This window comes from Nicotiana tabacum, chromosome 12 (genome assembly GCF_000715075.1).
Source record: "Nicotiana tabacum cultivar K326 chromosome 12, ASM71507v2, whole genome shotgun sequence".
NCBI classification, from domain to species: Eukaryota; Viridiplantae; Streptophyta; class Magnoliopsida; order Solanales; family Solanaceae; genus Nicotiana; species Nicotiana tabacum.
The window spans coordinates 65,478,395-65,505,536 of NC_134091.1; the positions used below are offsets into that span (position 1 = coordinate 65,478,395).

Consider the following 27,142-nt stretch of genomic DNA (forward strand, 5'->3'; position numbering starts at 1 on the left):
TCCAACATTCGAAAGCCACTGACCCTACTAATCCATCCAATCTATGTTGGTTACGTCCAATAAAAGGGTTAAGCGCTCATAGTAGAGAGATCTCAACCATCCCGCCACGCGGGAAAACAAAGACATTATTTACTTGTAGAAAGTTTCTTCTTAGCAACCAAAGGGCAGCAAAATTAATGATTCTTTTCCAATCTCCAAAACCATCAACCGACTACTAGTTCAATCTTCTGGAAATGAGAATGTGGGGACTTAGAAATAATATGTAGTAGTACCATACCTAAAGGACCTTCCGTACATGTGGCCTACTAAATGGAAACAAGACAATGCAATAATGTGGCCAAAATATTAATTCATAGATACAGACGTTTGCCAGCTAATAAGGTTAGTCAAATAGCCCAATTTTGAAATACTTGCAGAGGATGGGCAACTATTCATATCGAGACTCTGAATCTTTAAGTATGTAGTATGAAAAAGAGGCAAGATCCATTAAGGTAAGTAGGTAACAGCATCCAGGAAGCATTCAAATTCCAATATCACATTTATATAATTGGAAATTACATTTCTTATCCAGAAAATAATAATAATAAAAACATACACGTCTAGACAGATAGACGGAGAAAGAAAATTAGGAAATTGATAAGACTATGGATAACAATGTCACATGTATATGATGAACTACCTGCTTTGAGACAATATACTCTTTAGAGAGACCATATTGACTGAAAATTAACCACAATCAGGGATGGCGAGCGAAGAAACGCTGTATTGGTAATCAGCAGAGCGATTAAGATCTAAAATTTGTTGCAGCTCACTATACGAAAGAAATAGATGATGATACAACCTTTAAACTTCAGTAGGACTTATTTTCACACTGCATACTGTTTGTACAAAATACATGTCACCTGATCAAGATATTACAAACATATAAACTGCAGGATCGACTGACTAAACTCCAGATGGGCTTCTAAATTAGAGAATAATGGTGGAAGCTTCAAAGAAGAATAGTCTGCCCGCTTTGTCAATACTATAATTTATTGCAAGTGGTGTATCTGACATTTATACGAGTTCAAGTGTAAAACAGCTCTTCTTTTCTCAAGATGATATTATTACTTTTGCAAGTGATGTTATACAACCATAACGTACGTACAAATCATCTTTTTCCACAAGAGTGACTCCCCTGCAAAACTAACAAACATGATTTCAGAGCTAGCATAAATCCTATGTCAACACCTAGAGTTTATTGGGAACCGGTAACATAAATCAATTCTCAGGTTAGCAGTTATGAGATGATAATGCATTAGATAACTAGCAATACATGTTCATTCAAATCCACAGTTTGAAGAAGCATAAACTCCAGATACCTTAAGGAATTCCCCTTTGGCATTTCTAATTTGAAAAGCTAACTTTCCAGTAAAATAGGCACTTGTGTGGTCTTTGCTTCATCAAAAGCTGAAGACCAATGACCAGTTACAGTTGAAAGGCTTTTAAAACTTAAGTAAAATTTGGTGCATAATTTGCAAAAAGAACAAGGACACCCTTTCTCATTTGTTTCACAATATTCTTTTGCAAGAAGATAGTCACAAAGATGTATTGACACAAAGATTATTGTGGCTATTTGATTAATATTCTCTGCTTCCACATTCAGATCATGAAATTTTAACAGTCAAACTGTTAGTTAACATTCATGTGCAAGAAAGAATCCCTATCAAAAGAGGAGAATTTTATTATCAACTATTAGTTGGGGCTTTTAATTAAAAAATGACAAAAGAGTTTGGCAATTGAGTGGGTGTCCTTCAAGTTTTAAAAATTGGGTAAACGTGACAAGTAGGTAATTGTCTAATCTCCCAAAATGTTTTTCAGTAGTAGATTCGAAATTGTATGTGTTTTTGTTGAGAAAATCTATGGAAAATAAGTTTTATGGAAAAAGAATTTCAAAACATTGGTGGGTCTTTTTGGACTGCATTTGGCAAGTTCTTGAACTGGAAATAACTTCAACGAACATTCATTATCTGTTGATAGGTGGAAAAAGAATAATTTGTGTCCATTCTTCAGCTAGGTTTAGCGAAGCCAACTTAGTTGTTTCAATCAATTAACTTTCGTAATTGTCAGAATAACTTCTGGAGTTGTTGGAAAACACAGTTGGACATCTGTCTAACAAATACAAAAGTTATTCCAGCAACTACTACAGTTGTCCGACAATCGTATGTAGTTGCTAGATAACTGAATAGTTGTTGGGACAACTAATGCAGTTGTGGAACAACTTCTACAGTTGTCCCACAATTGTTGGTAGTTTTGGGACAACTAAAGAGTTGTAGGGACAAGTAATCGAGCTCTTTAGCAATTTTGAAGTTGTTTGATAAATCTATCTCCGGTAAGGACCACTGAAATATATATCTTTATGATGTCAGGTATTGTGACCACCAATGGGGGGACCAAATAATAATAGGAGTTGATTTACATGGTGAACGGATGGAAAATCCTACTCGTTATACTTGGTGTCCAAAGGGTTAAAAGACAATGCCGATAGAGGTGAGTGAGGATATTACGTACGATGAGTTGATTGAGATAATTAGTTCTAGGTTTGGGTTAAATTGTAATATAGAGTATCTTTCCATTACAAACATGCTCAGCTTTGATGAAAAGCAAAAGGCATCTCTTTCTAAGATAAGGGATGATCGTGATTTGCGTCTTTTTGGCTGATCGAAAGAAGCTCATTCTAAGGGTATCTATGGTTGAAAAGGTGCTAGAGAAAATAAATTTCAGCCAAAGTGGAAAAACTACATTATTTAAGAGTTGTTGGGATAACTAGAGAAATTGCTGGAATAACTGAAGTAGTTGATGAGACAATTAAAGAAATTGTTGGGCCAAGTGAAGCAGTTGTTGGGCAACTCCATTAACCTTAAAATAATCATCTCAAGCAACTAATTATCCATTCAAGTAAACCAGTACAAAGAACAACCCCATACACAACCAAACCGCTAAGGTGTCATTCAACACATCCTACTTTTCTCAAGTATTTTGGGTTATGACTGGTCTTCTGGCTAAACCAGGAGTATAAGGAGATCGCCTTGCATAGCTCGGTATTATCGTCCTCTTTGACTGGAGCCCTTCTAACTTGCTTGAGAAGGAATTGATTGCCTTAATCAGGGTATTATGCATTCACAGCAACATGGAACCTTGGAAGTACTCATACCTAGTGTTTTGGTCACTCCTGGAGTATCTCCTCCCCTACCAAGATCTGTTGTGCATAAGAGTCTCCTCCTCCCACCCTACCAACAGATCAGCAGCTTGGTTAGTCGATCTCCTCACAAATATCTAACATCATCTGCCCAATACAATCTCTCTCAAGACTCTCCCTACCACCAACTTTCTCCATTCTTATGGTTGTTGCTAACTCATCTTTTAAAGCATCAATACTGGGGTTTGGACTATCTTCAAAGGGCTAAGAGGTCGTTTGGTACGAAAGGATAAGGATAATAATCCCGGAATAGAATTTGAGATTGTATTTATCTCATGTTTAGTTATAGGTATTAGCTAATCCCGAGATAAATTTTACATTAAAATGGTGAGATTAGCTATCTCATAGAGAAGGTTGGATAACTAATCCCATGGGATATCCTTGTCTAACTCACTATTGTACCAAACGATCCCCAAATGTCTTGAATGTATGCCTCCCTTTCTCTCTGTTTGTTGGAAAAAAGAAAAAGGTGCACAATCTGTTTCTACATTTCACCAAAAAAAAAAAAAAAAATACTCTTATGCTTTTTTTAGCACAACTACTGAAGTTATGCAACAACTTCAGTCATCATTCCCACAACTTCAGTTGCCCAACAATTGAACTTATTGTTCCCACAACTGCATAGTTGGTCCAACAACAACTAGAGTGTTGTTTACTCAAGTAGTTGGTGCAGAACACATCTGAAGTTATCTAGCCAGGAGGATCTACATTTGTCGCATAAGCAGGTTTTACCGCCAACCATCTAATCATTCTTGGAATTGATCTCTTCCTTAGCCATTTGTCGAACTATTTGAATGCTTCATATGCCCAAGTCTATATTGTAATAAGTGAAATGAGTTTAATGTACATCAACAACAACATAAAACCAAAATAATAATTTAACTCAGAATTAAAATGGAAACACATTTTAATTACTTACCGTGAACGCCCACATGAAGCTGTAAAGGTTATTATTGGGTTTTGGATGGTTTCAATTCTTTCACAAAATATTTAATGATAAGGTCGAAGCTTATTCGACTCTCATGTATATGAATTGAATACTTTTTTATTCGACGCTACTTTTAACTAGTTGGTGTCTAACTTCTTTTTTGCACATAACATGCTATTCAAAAACCAAACCACGCTCATTGTTACCTTTTGCATTTTCGTTGGATACTTTATCTTCTCAATGAAGAAAACAGAGTTAGCAGACTTCCTACTATATCACCCACATTTTCACCCTCTTTTCCAACCTTTACTAACTGCTGAATAAGGAGGGGAGAGAATGACATAGGAGTCCAGTCATGATAGCAAACTAATTGATGCCAAAACAAATAGGCATGTTATTGTAATCACACCAAAGCTCTTTTTCTTTTTACCTTTTCTTTTACATAAGACTCTGGTTGGTGAAAAGGAAACACATGAGAGTAGCGATGAACAGTCAAGTGAAGAAGAAAAAAATGGTGAGATTACAACTTAGCAGTCGAATGAAGAAGAGGAAGATAGAATTGTGGCTGATGACATGGGTGAGAACCAGGTTAGTGAAGAAAGAAATGAGTGTAGTACAAATTAGCATTCAACTGAATGTGTAAAGACCATTGAGGCATTGACATCAGCAGCCGTTGCCGTTGCTGGATCAGACGGTGATGTTTATAGTGATACTAATTCTAAAGGTACTGGATCATCAAATGATGTTGGTGATGCTGACAGTGATCTCGAGGCTCTTTCGATCCTAAATGTGTAAAGACCATTAACATTGGAACGAGGATTTAAGACCCACTTGAACATGTCTCGGCCTTAATGAGTCAAGGGTCACTGTGAGATCCGGCTTTGGAAATTAGTAGTTAAGTTTAGAAAGCTTTTGATCAATGAGGGTATTACAACAACAACAAATCCAGTATAATCCCACAGAGTGGGGTCTGGAGAGGGTAGTGTGTACGCAACCTTACCCCTACCTTGTGGAGATAGAGAGGTTGTTTCCAATGATCAATGAGGGTATTGAGAAAGGATATTCGAAAAAAGTTATTTTGATCACTTTTTAGACTTGCAAAAAAATGAAGTGCTACTGCTCTAATGAAGTTGGTGTATGTTCTCCTCCTTCACCAAGTCTTCTGTGAAATAAAAAAAGAGCTTTGGTATGATTACAATGGCATGCCTATTTGTTTTGACATCAATAAATTCGTTGTCATGACTAAGAGCAAAAGGTGGCTATGAGCGTTTTATTGCACAACACATTATGTGAAAAAGATGCAAAAAAGAAGGTAGACACCGACCGGTTAAAAGTGGCGTCGAATAAAGAATTATTCGACTTATATCCATGGAGTCGAATAAGCTTCGACCTTACCATTAAATATCTAGTGAAAGAATTGAAACCATCCAAAATCCAGTATAACCTCTACTTTTCGTGGGCATTTGAGGCAAGTAATTAAAATGTTTTTCCATTTTATAGTTTTGAATTAAATTACTATTTTGATTTTATGTTGTACATTATATTGCATTTCGCTTATTACAATATAGACTTGGCCATTTGAAGCTATTACAGTAACTCAACGCAGTGTTTTGGAGAGCGAGCAGTGGAAAAAAGCGACGAGCCCTCGCTTCATCGAAGCGAGAAACGTGAAGCGAAGTGCTCGCTTTTTTCATGTGAAGCGCAATTTAATTCATAAATAAAAAATATTAAATAGGCATAGAAAAATGACCAAGAACTCAATAAAAATGACATATTATTAGACATGAGGAACAAATAGTATTAGGTTCTTGGGTATTCCTTGTAGAGAATAACTAGTTGGGAGATGCTATGCTACGCTTTGTACTGTTATCCTTGGTGATTAATAATAATTTTAATTACCAAAAGAAAATGACATATTAAGCAAATCTTTCAATTCTTAAATAAAGAAGTAAATAATAGATACTAGAACTAGATAGTCAATAATCCTCATAAGTCATAACATATTAAGCAAATGCAAAACCAAATCACAAAGGGAGCAACATCTTATTCTTCAACAAGATCCCCAAACTATCGAAATGTCATCATGTTCGAGTAATTATATTGGTCATCATCTTCTTCTTCATCGGAGGCTTCATCAATTGGGGTTCTACTTGAACTTGAAGCTACTCTTTCTTTGTTCCTTAAAGTACCCCCCCCCCCCCAAAACCATAAATATTCTCCTCAACTCCACTTGCCATAGCAATACAACCAAAAGTGAGAGATCTTCTCCTTCATATACTTCTTCTTTTTCATGATTTTGGGGGGCTCCAGTTAACCATTCATTTGCTTCATCAATGTTATCCAATAAAATTGGATCAATGATATTGTGAGCTTTGTAACGACGTGCCAATGTTCTTTTATATTTAACGAATACTAGATCATTTTGTTTCTTTAGCTCAAGCCGATTGCTCTTCTTAGTATGAATTTGTACATAAGTTGTAGAAAGTAATTAAGAGGAGTACTTAGGACAATTGAGATACACTTTAGTTTAGTGACCTCTGTGAGAAGGCACGGGAGAAAATATGTTATTGATATTGGATGATAAATACAATACAAGAGGTCCCTATTTATAGCTATACACTACAAGGAGATATTACTCCTCTTCCAATGTGGGACAAGACTACACTATACATATCTATAAACTAACACTCCCCCTCAAGCCGGTGCATACACATCATATGTACCGAGTTTGTTACACATGTAACTAATACGAGAACCAGTAAGAGACTTAGTGAAAATATCTGCTAGTTGATCATTCGACTTTACAAACTTTGTAACAATATCTCCTGAAAGTATTTTTTCTCTGACAAAGTGACAGTCGATCTCAATGTGTTTAGTCCTCTCATGGAACACCGGATTTGACGCAATATGAAGAGCAGCTTGGTTATCACACACTAGTTCCATCTTGTTGATTTCTCCGAACTTTAACTCCTTGAGCAACTGCTTGACCCAAACTAACTCACACGTCGCCATAGCCATGGCCCGATATTCGGCTTCGGCGCTAGATCGAGCAACTACATTCCGTTTCTTACTCTTCCACGAGACCAAATTACCTCCTACTAGAACACAATATCCAGACGTAGAACGTCTATCAAAAGGTGATCCTGCCCAATCAGCATCTGTGTACCCAACAATCTGCTCGTGGCCTCGATCCTCGAATAGTAATCCTTTGCCTGGAGCTGACTTTATATACCGAAGAATGCGAACAACTGCATCCCAGTGACTATCACATGGGGAATCCATAAACTGACTTACAACACTCACCGAAAAAGAAATGTCAGGTCTAGTCACTGTGAGGTAATTCAATTTTCCAACCAACCTCCTATATCTCGTAGGGTCTCTAAGAGGCTCCCCATGTCCAGGCAGAAGCTTAACATTCGGATCCATAGGAGAGTCAATAGGTCTGCAACCCATCATTCCAGTCTCCTCAAGAATGTCTAAGGCATACTTCCGCTGTGAAATAACAATACCTGAGCTAGACTGAGCGACCTCAATACCTAGAAAATACTTCAATCTGCCCAGATCCTTAGTCTGGAAGTGCTGAAAGAGATGTTCCTTCAGATTAGTAATACCATCCTGATCATTACCAGTAATAACAATATCATCAACATAAACCACTAGATAAATACACAGATTAGGAGCAGAATGCCGATAAAACACAGAGTGATCAGCCTCACTACGAGTCATGCCGAACTCCTGAATAATTGTGCTGAACTTACCAAACCAAGCTCGAGGGGACTGTTTCAAACCATATAGTGACCTGCGCAATCTGCACACACAACCATTAAACTCCCCTGAGCAACAAAACCAGGTGGTTGCTCCATATAAACTTCTTCCTCAAGATCACCGTGGAGAAAAGCATCCTTAATGTCTAACTGATAAAGAGGCCAATGACGTACAGCAGCCATGGACAAAAAGAGACGAATAGATGCTACTTTAGCCACGGGAGAGAAAGTATCACTATAATCAAGCCCAAAAATCTGAGTATATCCTTTTGCAACAAGACGAGCCTTAAGCCGATCAATCTGGCCATCCGGGCCGACTTTGACTGCATAAACCCAACAACAACCAACAGTAGACTTACCTGCAGGAAGAGGAACAAGCTCCCAAGTGTCACTCGCATGTAAAGCAGACATCTCGTCAATCATAGCATGTCGCCATCCTGGATGAGATAGTGCCTCACCTGTAGACTTAGGGATAGAAACAGTGGACAAAGAAGATATAAAAGCATAATGTGGTGACGACAGACGATGATAACTTAAACCGACATAGTGGGGATTAGGATTAAGTGTGGATCGTACACCTTTGCGGAGTGCAATTGGTTGACTAAGAGGAGACAAGTCCGCAGTAGGTGCAGAATCTGATGCGGGGCGTGAATCACCTGGGCCTGATGCTGGATGTGGACGACGATGATAAGTCAAGAATGGTGGAGCTGCAGAAGGTTGAACTGGATTATGTGGAGGAACTGGAGCTATAGGTGGTGGAGCTACAACCGGAGCTGTAGGTGGTGGAGCTACAACCGGAGTTGTAGGTGGTGGAGCTACAACCGGAGCTGTAGGTGGTAGAACTGGAGCTATAGGTGGTAGAGCTACAACTGGAGCTATAGGTGGTGGAGCTACAACTGGAGTTGTAGGTGGTGGAGCTGGAGTGACTGAATCTCCAAAAGATGAAACTGGTAGTACCTCAAAAATATCTAAGTGATGACCTGAACCTATGAAGTATGATTGGGTTTCAAAGAAGGTAACATCAGCGGACATAAGGTACCGCTGGAGGTCAGGAGAGTAGCATCGATACCCTTTTTGTGTTCTCGAGAAACCCAGAAATACGCACTTAAGAGCACGAGGAGCTAACTTATCTGTTCCTGGAGTAAGGTTATGGACAAAACAAGTGCTTCCAATGATACGGGGTGGAAGAGAGAACAAAGGTAAGTGGGGAAACAAGACAGAGAATGGAACTTGGTTCTGGATAGCTGAAGATGGCATACGATTAATAAGATAGCAAGATGTAAGAACGGCATCCCCCCAAAAACGCAACGGAGCATGAGATTGTATGAGTAGGGTACGAGCAGTTTCAATAAGATGTCTATTCTTTCTTTCAGCTACCCCATTTTGTTGAGATGTGTACGGACAAGATGTTTGATGAATAATCCCATGAGATTTCATAAACTGCTGAAATGGGGAAGACAAATACTCTCGAGCATTATCACTACGAAATGTGCGAATAGAAACCCCAAATTGATTTTGAATTTCAGCGTGGAAGGTCTGGAAAATAGAAAACAGCTCAGATCGATTTTTTATCAAAAATATCCAAGTGCACCTGAAAAAATCATCAATGAAACTAACAAAGTAGCGGAATCCTAAGGTGGAACTGACCCGACTAGGACCCCAAATATCTGAATGGACTAAAGTAAAAGGTGACTCTGCTCGATTATCAAGACGTCGAGGGAAATGGGAGCGGGTATGCTTACCGAGCTGACATGACTCACACTCTAGAGCTGACAAGTGAGATAAACCAGATACCATTTTCTGAAGTTTTGACAAACTGGGATGTCCCAACCATTTATGTAATAAATCTGGTGAATCAGTAACAGGACAAGTTGTAGAAGGAAGATAAGATGTGAGTCCATGTGATTTAGCAAGGATAAGGTAATAAAGTCCGTTTGATTCACGCCCGGTACCAATGATCCGCCCCGTACTGCGTTCCTGTATAAAAACATGGTCATCAAGAAATAAAACAGCGCATTTAAGTGATTTGGCTAAGCGACTAACAGCTATGAGATTAAAAGGACTATTGGGAACATAAAGGACTGAATCTAAAGGTAAGGAAGGAAGTGGGCTTGCTTGACCTATTGCAGTTGCCATTGTTTGAGACCCATTGGCCATTGTGACTTTTGGAAGAGATTGAGAATACGAAATAGTAGTGAAAAGAGATTTGTTACCAGAAATATGATCTGATGCACCTGAATCAATGACCCAAAATTCAGAGGATGAAGATTGGAAGAAACAAGTCACGCTATTACCTGTTTGAACAACAGAAGCTATCTCAGAAAATGTCTGCTTACATGCTTTATACTGAAGGAACTCAATATACTCTGCTAAAGAAACCATCCGACTATTCAAAGCATCGGTTCCCATGTCGCTACAATTTGTAGTAGTAGGGTTAACTTGAAATAGTGGAAATAAGTAACTCCTGTGAGAAAACTGAAGAAATAGCTTGAAAAACACTGTTTACAGCAGGAAAACAGAACACTGTTCTGTGCCGGAAACACTGTTCACGCCGGAAACACTGTAGCTCGCCGGAAAATTCCAAAGATGTCGGAATTTGTTGTAACCAGGATGGATAGACTCGGAATTCCTTTGTGAGCAAGCTGTCCTGAAGAAATATTTTCAAAAAATGCCCAGAAAGGTCACTGTTCACGCCGGAAAAATATAAAAGTGGCCGAAATTTGATTTGAATTAGATGGGTAGGCTCGGAATTTTAAGGAGAACACACTGTCCTGAAGAAGCTTCGCGAAAAAATGGCCGGAAAGTGGCCGGAACCCTCGCCGGAAAAGTTGTTGCCGGCGCGTGGAAGAGCGTGGCGGCTTTTCTGCCGGATAAATTTCAGGGGTTGGTAGTCGGAGGGTGATCTACCTCGTGGTGGTGTTGGTTTTAGCACAACACCGACGGAAAGTGACTTTCACTTAGACAAGCCTTAGGTCACCGGAAAAATTACACGATGACTAAGTTCTTTCTTCCCGGTTAACGCTGGAATGACGCACAACGATCTTTTCTCACTAATGCTCTGATACCATGTGAGAAGGCACGGGAGAAAATATGTTATTGATATTGGATGATAAATACAATACAAGAGGTCCCTATTTATAGCTATACACTACAAGGAGATATTACTCCTCTTCCAATGTGGGACAAGACTACACTATACATATCTATAAACTAACAATAACCAAATTGTATCCGCCATTCAACCGTAAAAGTATTATTCTAGAAGTTAATAACTTTAAAGTTGAAGCTCTAAAGAGTAAAAACAATTGAAACAACTTGCTCACCTGGTGATAATTTGGTTATGGCTCTAATGGTCGAACCTAATCCAAATATTACATCTGCTTGCATGCATACTAAGCTCCTCCCCTATCTTGTCTTGCATCGCTCATCTGGCACCAACCTCGCAATACATGCAAGATATCCCCCACACTTCTTTATCTAAAGTCTTCTTCTCTTTATTTATATATTTGAACCTGGGGTTCAAAATATGCTGCAAAGGTTGATGAAGTTGATCCGTCCACCTTGCATCAATGATTTCAAAAACTTTCCCATATTTCCTCTTATATTTATCAAATGCTTTCTCAATAGCTTCTTTGGCCCTATCCATGGCTTCATAAATGTATCCCATTGGTGGTTTTCTCTCCCCATCCACCAAAAGAAATACAGTAAGCAAAGGATTACCAACTTTAAGTGTTCATTCCAAAAATATGGACCAACAATATATATCGCAGCTTCTTTCCCGAGAGCTTCGTTTGCATAGATACTCTCACTCCATTCAGTTGACATGAACAAGGTTCTCAAGTTTTTCTTTTGCAAGTAAAAACTATGCAATGGGAAACTTGAAAATGTCACCAAACATCAAAGTTGATACAATGGGCAACACAAGGAGTCTAAAAAATGTTCGGGAACACTCCCTTCAATATGTCACCCGCTTTTTTATTCTCACTTGCGTTATCGGTAACAACTTGCACAACATTTTCCTTCCCAATTTTCAATAGAGTCTTCTCAAACAAGTTGAACATTTTATCGGAATTGGTAGAAGAGTCACTAGCATCATAAGATTCAAGAAACACACTACCTCTTGGATAATTCACCAAAACATTACTGACCATTTTCTCACTTGCGTTATCGGTAACAACTTGCACAATATTTTCCTTCCCAATTTTCAAAAGTCTTCTCAAACAAGTTGAACATTTTATTGGAATTGGTAGAAGAGTCACTAGCATCATAAGATTCAAGAAACACACTACCTCTTGGATAATTCACCAAAACATTAATGACCATTTTCTCATTTTTTGTTGTCCATTTATCCATCATAATGGAACATCCATTAGTTTGCCACTGCACCTTATGCTCCTCAACAATCTCGTTTGTCTTCTCCGCCTCCTTTTTTAGACAAGGAATTCTTACTTCATGATAGGTAGGGGGCTTCATTCCTGGGCCATATTGGCCTACGACCTCAATGAATTCACCAAAACCATCGGTGTAATTGACACAATTGAAAGAGAGCCTTGCATCATACATTCACCTAGCAAAAGCATCTACAGTGTGCTCCCTTAAACTCTTCCCGCAAGAATTTAAATCAATAGCTTCACCTTTTCTCTTTTCATTTGGTTTTTGCGAGAAATAAAAATTGAGAGGACCTTTCACATTGCTACCGGTGGATGATCCACTTCCACTAGTTGAAATCTTTCTTTGAGATTTTGAGGGAGGCGGCCCATTGATATATCATTGGCCTCAAAGTCATCCTCATCCATTTGACTATCTCATCAACAAGATTAACCATAGATGCTCCATGGCTCATTGGATTTTTTAGCTCATTTGTTTTTTGCGACATACTCTCTCATTTCTTCCTTAATAGAATCCGGAACATTTGGGCATACTTTGACATCTCTATAACCACAAATTAGATGTTTCTTGTGATGATGTATTCCACTGTTATATATATTTTGACAAAAGATACATTGGACTTTTGTGCTACTGCCAATTGCAACTCCATACGCCCAAGCTGGATCTTTTTTTTGGCTTGATGTCACTGAATAAAAAGACAGAATTTACTACAATCACAAAAAAAAAAAAAAAAAAATAGTCAAAACAAAGAAAAAAAATAGAACAGTCAACAGAGATTTAAAAAAAACAGAGCAGAACAGAGAAAAAGGAAGAGCAAAACAAAGAAAAGACGAACTGAAAAAAAATAGAGAAGGAGAGAAAAACGAGAAGAGGAATCGAGAGGAAGCAGGCAAAGTAGAGTAAAGAAGAAGAGAAGAGAAACTTACCTTGAAAGAAGTCGCAACAATCAAGAGAAGAGGAAGAAATGTCGCAAGGCTTGCAGCAGTCACTCTAAGCAGATGTTTTGGAAGAAAAGTCGTGTAAGCGTGTATTTGCAAAATTTTAAAATAAAACCCTAGGCAGTCGTCGACCTCGCTTAAGCGAGCTTTTCTCGCTTTTCTCTTGCGCCTTGCTTCTTTGCCTGAAGCGTGCGCTTTTATCCCATGCCTCGCTTTAGGGAAGAAAAGCGCAAGGGTTGCGCCTCGCCTCGCTTCTGCGTTTTAGGCGAGAAGCGCTCGCTTTTAATAACACATGTTCAACAAATGGCTAAGGATCCTTTACCTGAGAGATCAAATTCCAAAAATGATTAGATAGTTGGCCGCGAAACCCGCTTATGCGACAAATGTTGATCCTCTTATCCAAACAAGAGAAGATGTAAGATATACAACTAGACAACTTCAGTTGTGTTCTACACACAATTACTTCAGTAAACAAAGTTGTTGGGACAACAAAAGTTGTTGAACCAACTATGCAGTTGTTTCACAACTGTAGTTGTTGGGCAACTGAACAACTAGTCAACTACATAGATGTAGGAACAACTGCAATTGCAGCACAACTTCAGTAGTTGTACTAAAAAAATCATATTAGTATTTTTATTAATTTGTTTTAAAAATGCAGAAGATTATGCACCCTTTTTTTCCCAACAAACAGAGAGAAGGGGGAGACTTACATTCAAGACATTGAGCCCTTTGAAGATAGCCCGGACCCCAAATTGATGCTTTGAAAGATAAGTTGGCCATGGTAACAACCATAAGAATGGAGAAAGTTGGTAGTGGAGAGTCTTGAGAGAGTTGGTGGTATTGAGAGAGATGGTGTTGGGCAAATGATGTTAGATATTGGCGAGAAGAGAGCTACTAGTCCATGTGGACTTTGATATTTGCAGATCTCTTGGTGGGGTAGGAGGAGGAGATTCCTATGCAGTTGATCTTGGTAGGAAAGGAGATTCTTCTAGAGTGATCAAAACACCAAATTAGGTTACCTCCAAGGTTCCCTATTGACGTGAAAGCAAATAATGTTATGATAAGCATAATGCCCTAACGGAGACAATGAATTCCTTGTCAAGCAAGTTGGAGGGGCTCCTGCCTATGAGTACTATAATACTGAGTTATGCAAGACGATTTCCTTGTACTCTTGGGTTAGCAAGAAGACTGGCCATGAATATCAAGGCTAAGAATGCTAGGGCAAAGAGGACTGGCCATCCTCGAATTGTGGCCCAAACTACTCAAGAAAAGCGGGATGTTCAACCATCTACTGAATGACACTTTCAAAATTTCATTGTGCATGAGGTTGTTTTTTGTACTGGTTTGGTTTAATGGACAATTAGTTACTTAAGATGGTTACTTTTGGGCTAATGGACAATTAGTTATTGTGTAGGTTTATCAACTAGATGTTTATATATTGATTTTTCATTCTATTTTCTTCTCTTTACACTCTCTCACCATACATTAAGTCTATAAAAGCAATAAAAATAATTTTATTCTGGGAACAATTTTTTTAGTTGTCCCAACAACTACTTTAATTACTACAACAATTTATGTGGTTGCCCAACAACTACTTCAGTTGTCCCATCAACTACTTCAGTTGTTCCAGCAATTTTTCTAGTTGTCCCAACAACTACATCAGTTGTTCCATCAATGTTTTTAGTTGTCCCAACAACTCTTAACTAATTCATAGAATCGGTAATAGGATCATTACGTTTATTCTTAATAATTCATAGAATAGCTCAAGCGATCATCAATTGTCATCAAATTACTTCATTTATGTGTAATAATTGATAGAATCACTCGATCGAACTTCAATTGTTATTGAATCACTACCTTTATCCTTAATAATAATAGAATCACTCGATCGACCTTCAATTATGACTGAACCATTATGTTTATCTTTAATAATAATAATATAATTCATAGTATGGCTCAATTTTTTGAGCAATTAAACAGTATGTTGTTTTCTTTCTAGCCATAGTATGGCTCAATTGATCATCAATTTTCATTAAATAACTTGATTACTTGTCGTTACAACTCTTCAATTGTCCCACAACTACCAATAGTTGTCTCACAACTTTAGTAGTTATAGGGACAACTTCTGTAATTGCCCAACTATTTCTTTCAACAACTACAGAAGTTGTTCCACAACAGCAATAGTTGTGTTGTCCAACAACTACACATAGTTGTCAGACAGTTGTATTAGTTGTTGCGAGAACTTCGGTATTTGTCAGACATATGTTCAATTATTTCTTCCAACAACTTCAAAAGTTGTTCAGACAACTAAGAAAGTTGTTGAAGATATCCAATTGTTTCTTCGAACAACTTCAGTAGTTGTTCCGACAACTACGAAAGTTGTTGGTTGAAACTACGAAGTTGGTTTCACTAACTCACTCTATCTAAAAAATGGATACAAATTAATCTTTTTTCTCTTACCAACAGATAATGAATGGTCCTCTAAAGTAATTCCCAACTCAAGAAGTAACCAAATACAGTCCAAAAAAGACCCAACAATATTTTGAAACTCTATTACAAAAAAAATTATTCTCCACAAATCTTCTCAACAAAAACACAAATGCAATTGCGAATATACTATTGAAAAACATTTTGGGAGACTAGATTCCTAAAGAAGAAGCAGGAGGAGGATAGGAGAAGGAGTAGCACTGGTGGCTATGAGCGATGAGAAGAAGACTGCGAAGGGTTTTTGCCTTTTTTGTTAATTTTTAGTTATTTTGAGGTAATAAATATAGAGGCCAAAGTGTGAAAAAAAAGGTTTGGGGGTTACTGAAAGAAGGTTCCTAATGAGGTTCGACCTCAGTAACGCTAATTACCTACTTGTCACTTCTACCCAATTTTGAAAACTTGAAGGACCCTCACTCACTTGCCGAACTCTTTTGTCATTTTCAATTAAAAGCCCCAAGCTAAACTACTATGAGAAAGCAACAACAACAACAACAACAACAACCCAGTAAAATAACACTAGTGGGGTCTGGGGAGGATAGTGTGTACGCAGACCTTACCCCTACCCCGAGGAGTAGAGAGGATGTTTCCGAAAGACCCTCGGCTCAAGAAGACGAAGAGAAAAGAAAAGAAAATAAAAGAAAAGAAAAGACACAATATAAGTACCACTAACAAATACCATAAGAAAAAAAAATTAACATTATGAATGCCAGAAAATAGGTGCAGAGCAAAAGCGGTAACCATTAAATAGAGTCGGCTCTATGAAACGAAAGAGTAGTAAGACATACCTCTCCCCAATACTTCTTAGGCCGCCCTCTACCTCTTCTCGAGCCTTCCAAGGCTAGCCGCTCACACCTCCTTACCGGAGCGTCTGGGCTTCTCCTCTGAACGTGCCTGAACCATCTAAGCCTCGCTTCCCGCATCTTGTTATCAATGGGAGTCACGCCCACCTTCTCCCGAATATCATCATTCCCAATCTTATCCATCCTAGTGTGCCCGCACATCCACCTCAACATCCTCATCTTTGCTACTTTCATTTTCTGGATATGTGAGTTCTTAACAGGCCAACACTCAGCCCCATACATCATGGCCGGTCTAACCACCGCCCTATAAAACTTACCTTTGAGTATAGGTGGCACTCTCTTGTCACACAGGACTCCAGATGCTAACCTCCACTTCATCCACCCCACTCTAATACGGTGTGTGACATCCTCGTCGATCTCCCCTACCCCTTGGATAACCGACCCAAGGTACTTGAAACTGCCTCTACTCGGGATGACCTGTGATTCAAGCCTCACATTCACGTCCACTTCCCTCGACTCAGTGCTGAACTTGCACTCCAGGTATTCCGTCTTTGTCCTGCTCAGCTTGAAACCCTTAAACTCAAGAGCCTGTCTCCAAACCTCCAGCCTCTCGTTAACACTGGCTAGTGACTCATCAATCAAAACTATGTCATCAGCGAATAACATACACCATGGCACCTCCCCTTGAATATGATGTGTTAACGCGTCCATCACCAGGGCAAATAAGAGGGGGTTGAGCGCAGAACCTTGGTGCAATCCCATAACAACCGGAAAATGCTCAGAGTCGCCTCCTACTGTCCTTACCCGAGTCTTAGCCCCATCATACATGTCCTTAATCGCCCTAATATAGGCAACCGACACACCTTTAGCCTCTAGGCATCTCCAGAGAACTTCTCTAGGAACCTTGTCATACGCTTTCTCCAGATCAATAAACACTATGTGCAGATCCTTCTTCCTCTCCCTATACTGTTCCACCAGTCTCCTAATAAGGTGTATAGCTTCCGTAGTAGAACGACCCGGCATGAACCCAAACTGGTTGTCGGATATAGACACCGATCTCCTCACCCTTGCTGTGAGAAAGCACGGGAGAAAATATATTATTGATATTAGATGGATGAATACAATACAAGAGGTCCTTATTTATAGCTATACACTACAAGGACATATTACTCCGACAAGACTATATTATGTACATAGCTCTAAACTAACACTCCCCCTCAAAACGGTGCATACAAATCATATATACCGAGCTTGTTACGTATATAACCAATACGAGGACCAGTGAGGGACTTAGTAAAAATATCTGCAAGTTGATCATTCGACCTCACAAACTTTGTAGCAATCTATCCTGAAAGTATCTTTTCTCTGACGAATTGACAATCAATCTCAATGTGTTTAGTTCTCTCATGTAACACCGGATTTGATGTAATATGAAGGGCAGCTTGATTATCGCACACAAGTTTCATCCGACTGATTTCACCAAATTTCAACTCCTTGAGCAATTGTTTGGTCCAGATTAGCTCACATGTTGCCATAGCCATTGCTCGATATTCTGCTTCTGCACTAGACCGAGCAACTACATTTTGTTTCTTGCTCTTCCAAGACACCAAATTGCCTCCTACTAAAACACAATATCCAGACGTAGAACGTCTATAAGAAGGTGATCATGCCCAATCAGCATCTGAGTATCCAACGATCTGCTCATGACCTCGATCCTCAAACAGTAACCCTTTGCCTGGAGTCAATTTTATATACCGAATAATGTGGACAACTGCATCCCAATGACTATCACATGGAGAATTCATAAACTGACTTACAACAAGGATAAGAAATGTCGGGTCTAGTCACTGTGAGATAATTTATTTACCAACCAGCCTCATATAGCTTGCAGGATCGCTAAGCGGCTCACCCTGTCCTGGCAGAAGTTTAGAATTCGAATCCATCGGAGTGTCAACAGGTCTGCAACCTATCATTCCTATCTCCTCAAGAATGTCTAAAGCATATTTTCTTTGACAAATAACAATACTTGATCTAAACTGGGCAACCTCAATACCTAGAAAGTACTTCAATCTGCCTAGATCCTTAGTTTGGAAGTGCTGGAAGAGATGTTGCTTCAGATTGGTAATATCATCCTGATCACTGCCAGTAATATCAATATCATCAACATAGACTACCAGATAAATACAGAGACTTGAAGCAGAATGCCGCTAAAACACAGAGTGATCAGCTTCACTATGAGTCATGCCAAACTCCTGGATAACCGTGCTGAACTTACCAAACCAGGCTCGAGGAGACTGCTTTAGACCATAAAATGACCGACGCGAGCGACATACAAAGCCACGAGACTCCCCCTGAGCAACAAAACCAGGTGATTGCTTAATATAAACCCCCATCCTCAAGATCACCGTGAAGAAAGACATTCTTAATGTTCAGCTGATAGAGAGGCCAATGACGAACCGCAGCCATGGATAGAAAAAAGCGGACTGATGCCACTTTAGCCACGGGAGAGAAGGTATCATTGTAATCGAGCCCAAATATTTGAGTATATCCTTTGGCAACAAGACGGGCCTTAAGTCGATCAATCTGGCCATCGGGACCAACTTTGAATGCATAAACCCAACGACAACCAACAGTTAATTTACCTGAAGGAAGAGGAACAAGCTCACAAGTACCACTTGTATGTAAAGCAGACATCTCGTCACTCATAGCCTGTCGCCATCCTGAATGAGACAACGCTTCACCTGTAGACTTAGGGATGGAAACCGAGGACAAAGAAGATATAAAAGCATAATGAGGAGATGACAGACGATGATAACTCAAACCGACATAATGAGGATTAGGGTTAAGTGTGGTCCGTATACCTTTCCGAAGTGCAATCGGTGTACTAGGAGCAGAGTCCGCAGTAGGAGCAGGGTCAGGTGCAGGACGAGAACCAGTTGGGCCTGATGGAGGGCGCGAACGACGATGATAAGTCAAGGGTGGTGTTCCTGTGGCTGGGGAACTAGGAGGAACAATACTAGACTCCTCAATGGTTGGTATGGGTGAAACCTCTGTGGTCGAAGGTGCAGGAGGAGTTATAGTAAACTCCTCAAAGGTCGGTATAGGTAAGAACTCAGATATATCATGGTGGTCAGCAGAAGTAAAGAAAGGTTTAGACTCAAACAATGTGACGTCAGCTGACATAAGGTACCTATGAAGATCAGGTGAATAACAACGATATCCCTTCTGAACACGAGAATAACCAAGGAAGACACATTTAAGAGCACGAGGAGCTAACTTATCTTTCCCCGGGGCTAAGTTATGAACAAAACACGTGCTCCCAAAAACACGAGGTGGAAGAGAGTATAAGGCTGACTGGGGAAACAATACCGAATGTGGAATCTGATCCTTGATGGGAGATGAAGGCATCCGATTAATCAAATAACAAGTTGTGAGAACTGCATCGCCCCAAAAACGTAACGGAACACGAGATTCAATTAGAAATGTGCAAGCAGTCTCAATAAGGTGCCTATTCTTTCTCTCTGCAACCCCATTTTGCTGAGGGGTATAAGGATAAGATGTCTGATGAATAATTCCTTGAGAAGTCATAAACTGCTGAAACTGAAAAGATAAATATTCTAAGGCATTATCACTACGAAAAATGCGAATAGAAATACCAAATTGATTTTTGATTTCAGCACAAAAACTCTGGAATATAGAGAATAACTCAGAACGATCTTTCATTAAGAAAAGCCAAGTACATCTTGAGTAATCATCAATAAAACTAACAAAATAACGAAATCCCAAGGTTGAACTGACTTTACTAGGACCCTATATATCAGAATGAACTAAGGAGAAAACAGACTCTACATGACTCTCAACACTACGTGGAAAGGAGGCTCGGGTATGTTTCCCAAGCTGACACGACTCACAATCTAATGTAGACAAACTAGATAAACTAGGCACCATCTTCTAAAGTTTGGATAAACTCGGATGTCCTAAACGTCTGTGGATTAGGTCTGGAAGATCTGTAACTAGACATGTTGTGGAAGGATTGAGTGAGTTAAGGTAGTAAAGGCCTTCTGATTCACGTCCTGTACCAATTGTCCGTCCCGTACTGCGGTCCTGCATAATAAAGGAATCGTCAGTAAAATATATACCACAATGGAGGGCACGAGTCAAACGACTAACAGATGCAAGACTAAAAGGACAGTCAGGGACATAAAGAACGGAATCTAGGGTGATAGAATACAAAGGGTTAGCTTGTCCAACTCATTTTGCCTTAGTTTGACATCCATTGGCTAAAGTAACAGTGGGAAGAGACTGTGAATATACAATATTCGACAAAAGTGATTTATTACCAGAGATGTGATCAGAAGCGCCTGAGTCCATGACCCATGGTTCAAGAGTGCTAGACTGGGAAACACAAGCAAAAGAATTACCAGCAACAGAAGTATCAGTCTGGGCAACCGAGGCTACTTGTGGAGATGTCTGCTTACTTGCTCGATACTGAAGGAGCCCATTATATTCTTCTTTAGATAAAGAAAATCATTGGTTACCTGTAGTCTCGGTCTGAGCAACGTAAGCATTTTTGGGTGGACGACCATGTAAGGAATAGCACATTTCACGAGTGTGTCCAAGTTTGTGACAATAAGAACACTTGGGTCTAGATCTTCCAAAACGACCTCCTCCTCGTCTATTCTCCATAGTTTGAGACGCCCGAACATCCACTGTTTGGGATGCAAGAATAGAAGAATCAAGTATCTGTGATGAGATCACTGGGTGACTTGGTGCTGCAGCAAGGCGGAGTAATCGAGAGAATAATTCATCAACTGTGGGGACAGTCGGACTAGGCAAAATCTGGTCGCGTACGGAATCAAGATCATTAGGAAGTCTAGCGAGGGTAAGAACTAGAAACATCTTCTGTCGCTGCTAGAACTAGAAACATCTTCTGTCGCTGTTCTTGTTGCTTTTCCACACTAGCAGAAACTGGTATCAACTTCTCAAATTCCTACATGACTGCCTGTACTTGACCCAAGTAAGTAAACATATCTAGTTCCTGCTTCTTTAAGTTTGTCATCCGCGATATCACATCATAGAAGCGGGATATGTCATTAGTGTATAAGGTACGAACCTTTGCCCAAACCGAATAGCATGTCTGGAATGGACGAAACAAGGGCATCAACTTGGAATCAATAGATCGCCACAGTATGCTACATAACTGAGCATCGATCTTTGCCCAAAGTGTTATCACCTTTTCATCTCCTTCGCTAGACTGTTTGATTAGATGATCTTGAACACCTTGACCTTTACACCACAACTCGACAGATGAAGCCCAAGCTAAGTAGTTTGAACTTCCCATTAAAGGTTCTGAGGTAATCATAACACTAGAGCTTCCAGAACTCATGTTTTTAGACCCAAAAACATCAAATCCCAAAGACATTGTTGCAAATTATTACCAAATAAGAGAAAGAATCAACTGTAATCCACTGAAACAGAGTAAGGAAACACTGAAACAGAATAATGAGTTACTGTAGCTGCCGGAATCTACTGACGAAAAAACTCAAAGTGGTTGGAATGAAACAAAAACGGGTAGGATCGGAATTACCAGACGACCCAACTATTCTGGAGGGACTTTTTTTTTAAAAATGGCCGGAAGTGGGCATACGCGCCGGCGCGTGAGCTTCTGGTGGCGTGTGGGGGCTGGGGTTTGGTCGCCGGACAATGACTACTCTTGTGGTAGTGTTGGATTTTGCACAACACTGACGGAGATAAAGCAGACGCAAACAACCTTGAAAAAGTCGCCGGAAAAAGACTTCTAGTGACTGATTTCTGTTCCCGGAGTCGCTGGAATTTATGCACAGCGATAAATCTCTCACAATTGCTCTGATACCATGTGAGAAAGCACAGGAGAAAATATATTATTAATATTAGATGGATGAATACAATACAAGAAGTCCTTATTTATAGCTATACACTACAAGTACATATTACTCTCATTCCAATGTGGGACAAGACTATATTATGTACATAGCTCTAAACTAACAACTACAATGAATCACAAGACAAAAATATAGTTCGCTTCACTTGAAACGTCATTATGCATTACATGATAGATGATACTTTACCCACTTAGAATGTTCTTTATGGGACTCAATCAATTGGGTATTGGCAGGACAATTCATCTGATATACAATCTGTTTTTGTTTTGTGTAGAGTAGTGAGGTTGAAGTTCTAGTCATGAGACACAACCAACCGGCCAAGCAACACATGAAACTGCAAGTTCACCCAAATAATCTAGCATGAAAGGAAACAACAAGCAGCTGACGGAAGATTCAATTTGACCCCTTGAGTGGCTAAAAGGAGAAACCCTCCAGTATATTTATGCCAAAGTTTTGTAAAGAGAAACATTAAATGCCACTAAAACAATTATGAAGAAACTATAAAAAAAAAGGGCAGCACGGTGCACAAAGCATTCCGCGTTCACGCAAGGTCCAAGGAAGAACCGCACCCCAAGGGTATATGATGTAAACAGCCTACCCTAATGCAAGCATTAGTGGCTGCTTCCATGGCTCGAACCTATGACATATAGGTCACACGGAGACAACTTTACCGTTGCTCCAAGACTCCCCTTCAATGAAGAAACTATACGAGAAGTTAACAAATTAAGATTTGTATCTAAAAGACCTAGACTTATATTTATAGCATGTGCAGAATTAGAACTTGCATACCTTGAAATTAAACAATATTCAAAAGAGATGAATATCATACCAAATAATCAAAAAAAGAGATGAATATCATACCAAGTTTTCAAAAGCTTCATTGTTGAGAAACTGCATTACACCAGTGTTCATAAGATCCCTCAAAGGAACTTATTGACTTTATTATGGATTCATAGACCTTAATCCCCTCCAAGTAAACAGTATCCTTGAGGAACTGCCAGGAGAACAAATGATTGGCATCAGAGAAACAAGTGTTTATTGACTTGTCATAAATAGAAGCAGCAACAAACCTCATTGTGGTCATGCAGTAAGATGGGGGTGTTCTTCATAGGGGAGAAACCAAAGGTGGGAATTCCCAGTCGTCTCATGAATCGAGCATCAGTTGTCGACGCTAATATTTCAGGCTTGGAGAGTTTGCCCCCAGCTCTAGTAACAGCTTCATTAAAAACAGACCACCAAGGGTTGGAATCGGAAGTGAGTGTCATCAAAGGACATCCCATGTTGTCCCTCAGGAATCCTTTCTCGGTTATCTGCCATATTACAAGAAGCCTGAGAATCAGAAGACCAAAAGTACACCATCTTGTCCATTTTTTGTGTTTAGTATACAAATAAAATATCACCCAAATGCAAACTTCTTAAAAACTGGTGAGTAACGCATAAGAATGGGAATGGGGAAAAAAACACAAGCTTCATCTACCAAACCACGAATCCCAACTACTACTTACATTGGAAATTATGTCTCTGCTCAAAATTAACTGATATACTATCCATTTAGAGTTGTCCCACAAGCAAACGTTTCTTTTAAATAAATACAGCTGTCCAGCGGAATGACTAGATGATTCATATTAAGGCATAGTTGATTGATTGACTGATTGATAAATAGAGTTGTCCCAATTGTGACAACTTCCTAAAAGAAAACGTTTTTCATTACACGATCCGGCACTTTTTGATATCATACGATCAGAAAGGTATAATGGCGCCCAATTTAAAGAGAGCAATCTTGGAACAGCTTCAGAAATACAAGATTCAGACAATTGGAGGTAAACATGGAATCTTAAACTCTTAGTTATCTCTGGATTTCCAGCCAGATTAATCCTGCTTTGTGATTTCCAAGTTCCAACCAAACCATTCTTCTCTGATCCTTTCTCTTCCCAAAACCCTCTCTCTTCTTAACATGTCTCCCACAGCAGCAACACTTTTACTTGTCATCTTTAAGTCCAGATTGGCAAAATGTAATTGATCATATAGTAGCAGCTATGACGACGTGGAGTGTCGTCAATTTAAAACTAGTGTAAAATCCATTTTAGATGGAAAAGAATGCCTTCTTCTCAGCTGGGGAAAGGTCATATGAAATCATTGGGGAAAAAAGGGAATGCCAATCCACGTGGTTTGAATGGATGCAAAGAAGGAATTCTTTGTTAGTAGAATTAGAGTTGAAAGCAACAGATTTTTGTGGATCTGCAAAAGTATAGATGAAAGCATCTGAAGAACCAGAGAGATCTCCTTTGGAAATAGAGCAAATGGGAACAACTATATGAATTTTACATCATCCAAAACTAAAATGAATGTGGAGGATTCAGTAGAAACACTATATTAGAAAGGAGAAGGACAAGATTGATCATAATCAAACCCTGGAGCAGACCATTGCCAACAAATTGATGAAATTCAAGAAGGAATTTCTTCTTCAATATAACCTTCCCCTATTATCACTACAGAATCTTGTTCATTGTCGGATTCATGTCGATTCAGATTGATATTTGGGTATTGTATTACCTCTTTCTTTTTCTCCCTCTTATCAGTCCAGAAATTATCCAGAAATAGCCATACTGAAAAGATGGTAGGAAACAAGTTCAGCAGTGCAAAAACGTTCAACAGCCGGAACCCCTTTGTAGATGTGAACAAGCAATCTCTAAAATCAAGAAAAGACTTTCTAGCAAAGTGTGGGCAATTTGGTGAACTGGTGGCAGAAGGAACAAGAAAACGTAGTAGAACAATGGATACAATCAAATAGGAACATCTACGGGACAAGCGTTTGTTGCTTCTGTTCAAGTTCCCGTCGGAAACAGTTGAAGGACCTCAAGCTTCACTTGAACTAGTGGTCTACAACCACCACTTGCCACACTTAGCTCCCGTTTGGACATAGATTTTTTTTACTTTTATTCAAAGACAATTTTGAAAACATTGCATGTTCATGGAATTTGATCAGTTTTTGAAAAAAAATTATAAAATTTCCAAAACTGGTTTGGGTCATTTTTTGGGCGAAATTTTTTCTTCCACTTACAAAACTTCAACTTTTTTATATGTAAAATGCATGTACAAGCACAACTTCAACTTCCAAAAACTATTTTTCAGCACAACTTCAAAAACTCTTTTTTTCAAGTTTCAACCAAATCTATGTCCAAAGGCTTACTTAGTATCTAGTCCATCACTCCATCTCATATTGTGTCAACACAACCCATTATGTTTCCCGGTGCATACATCATTTTCCAACTCTTTCATATATTGGACCATGCCAAGAAGTCACTGGGAGTATGCTCTACAGATTTACTGAGACAGTGGCCTCGAGTTGTGATCCCTCGGACTGACCAGACATAGTGGATTCCTTTTTGTTCATTTGCCAGCTCTGCACTTTGTCTTTTCTGCTGCTTTTCCACTTCATTCTTCTCAGATTCAATCTTCTGAATTGCTTGCTTGAGTCTTTGCTTGACTCTTAGCCGTTGTCTAATCTTCTCTAAGTTAGGTAGTCGCTGTTAGTTGGTTCAGCTTCTCTTACCCTTTGTTGACAACCCGCTGGTCTTTGACAACATTAGCCTTAGGCTTGATCATCTTCCTCAGCTTCTCTTGAATCTTATCAGTGACAAAGATACAGAGACCTGAGACTCCTTTGTAGATGTTGATATCCAATAAGCACTTCTTCTAGTTTAGAGTCAAATCTTGCATAGATGGAGACTTGGGAGGACAGGAACTTTCTTGCTTTTCTTGTTTGGATGGCAGTTCTTGTCAGCAGTGATGTTCTTTCAAACGATAGAGTTTCTTCGTGAAGCATGGTTCGTTCCTGTCTGCCTGATTCCACTGATTCTTTTAAGGTGGAGTTCTGCACTTGCGACCCCTTCGGAGATATCGGTCTCCTCTGTGAAGCTGGCACATGAGCACATCTTGTGAGAATTGGGAGCAGTATTGGTAATGGCTACCATATTATCAAATACTGGCAAGAAAGTGTCAACATCAGTCACCATATGTTAAATAAAATGAACATGCATTATCATTGATTGCTTTCCAGCTAGCATCGCGAAAGACGACGCAGTTGTTGCTAATATGAGTTGTCACTTATGAGTTGTCACTTGCCTGTTCTTCAATTCTTCAACTGATGGATGTTTGTATGCTTCTGGAAGTCTGATCCGCTTATCCTTAAGAAAATAGTCAAACATCAAGTTCTTTAGAAGTATCAATCATGTAGCTTTCTTTGTTCTCAATCTTCACCAACTTCTTAGCTTTTGACAACTTGAGAGCAGAACAAGAATATGGTTTTTCTCATATGTTTCGACAGCATGAACCTAAGCAGACTACTTCTCCTCATAATCAGTAGGCTTGGCCAGTTCACTGAATTTATGATGGACACGAGATAAGGACCTTTTCCTCTGCTGGCTCTTCGTTGCTTCTCGCCAAGAATGAACTGCTACACCTTTGTAGCTTTGGTGACCAGCTAAGTAAGAGCCACGAACTCCTACGCTATGAGTATTTCTTTGAACCCAGGGATGAAAGTTGGCAACATATAATGCATACTGAGATTCCGGAATTGTATGTTGCATCTAGTGCGCATCTTCTGATATCTCTCCAGGAAATCAACAACAGATTCATCAACCTACTGTAATAACCAGTCATGGAACATTCTCTCCA

At 39.3% G+C, this 27,142-nt stretch overlaps 1 protein-coding gene across 2 annotated transcripts in view; it reads right to left on the reverse strand.

Moving 5' to 3' along the window:
- Positions 1-743: 743 nt before the first annotated feature.
- LOC107768780 (uncharacterized) overlaps positions 744-27,142 on the reverse strand; it is a 32,312-nt gene continuing 5,913 nt past the window's right edge. The window contains exons 3-5 of one of the 2 annotated variants that reach the window (XM_075226577.1): positions 23,536-23,775; positions 23,327-23,459; positions 744-1,177 (exon numbers count right to left, since the gene is read on the reverse strand). In XM_075226577.1, the coding sequence (XP_075082678.1) occupies positions 23,343-23,459; positions 23,536-23,775 (357 nt within the window). In that variant the 3' untranslated portion in view covers positions 744-1,177; positions 23,327-23,342. Of the gene's footprint in view, positions 1,186-23,326; positions 23,460-23,535; positions 23,776-27,142 lie in introns of both variants that reach the window. The other variant, XM_075226578.1, reaches the window with a different exon arrangement.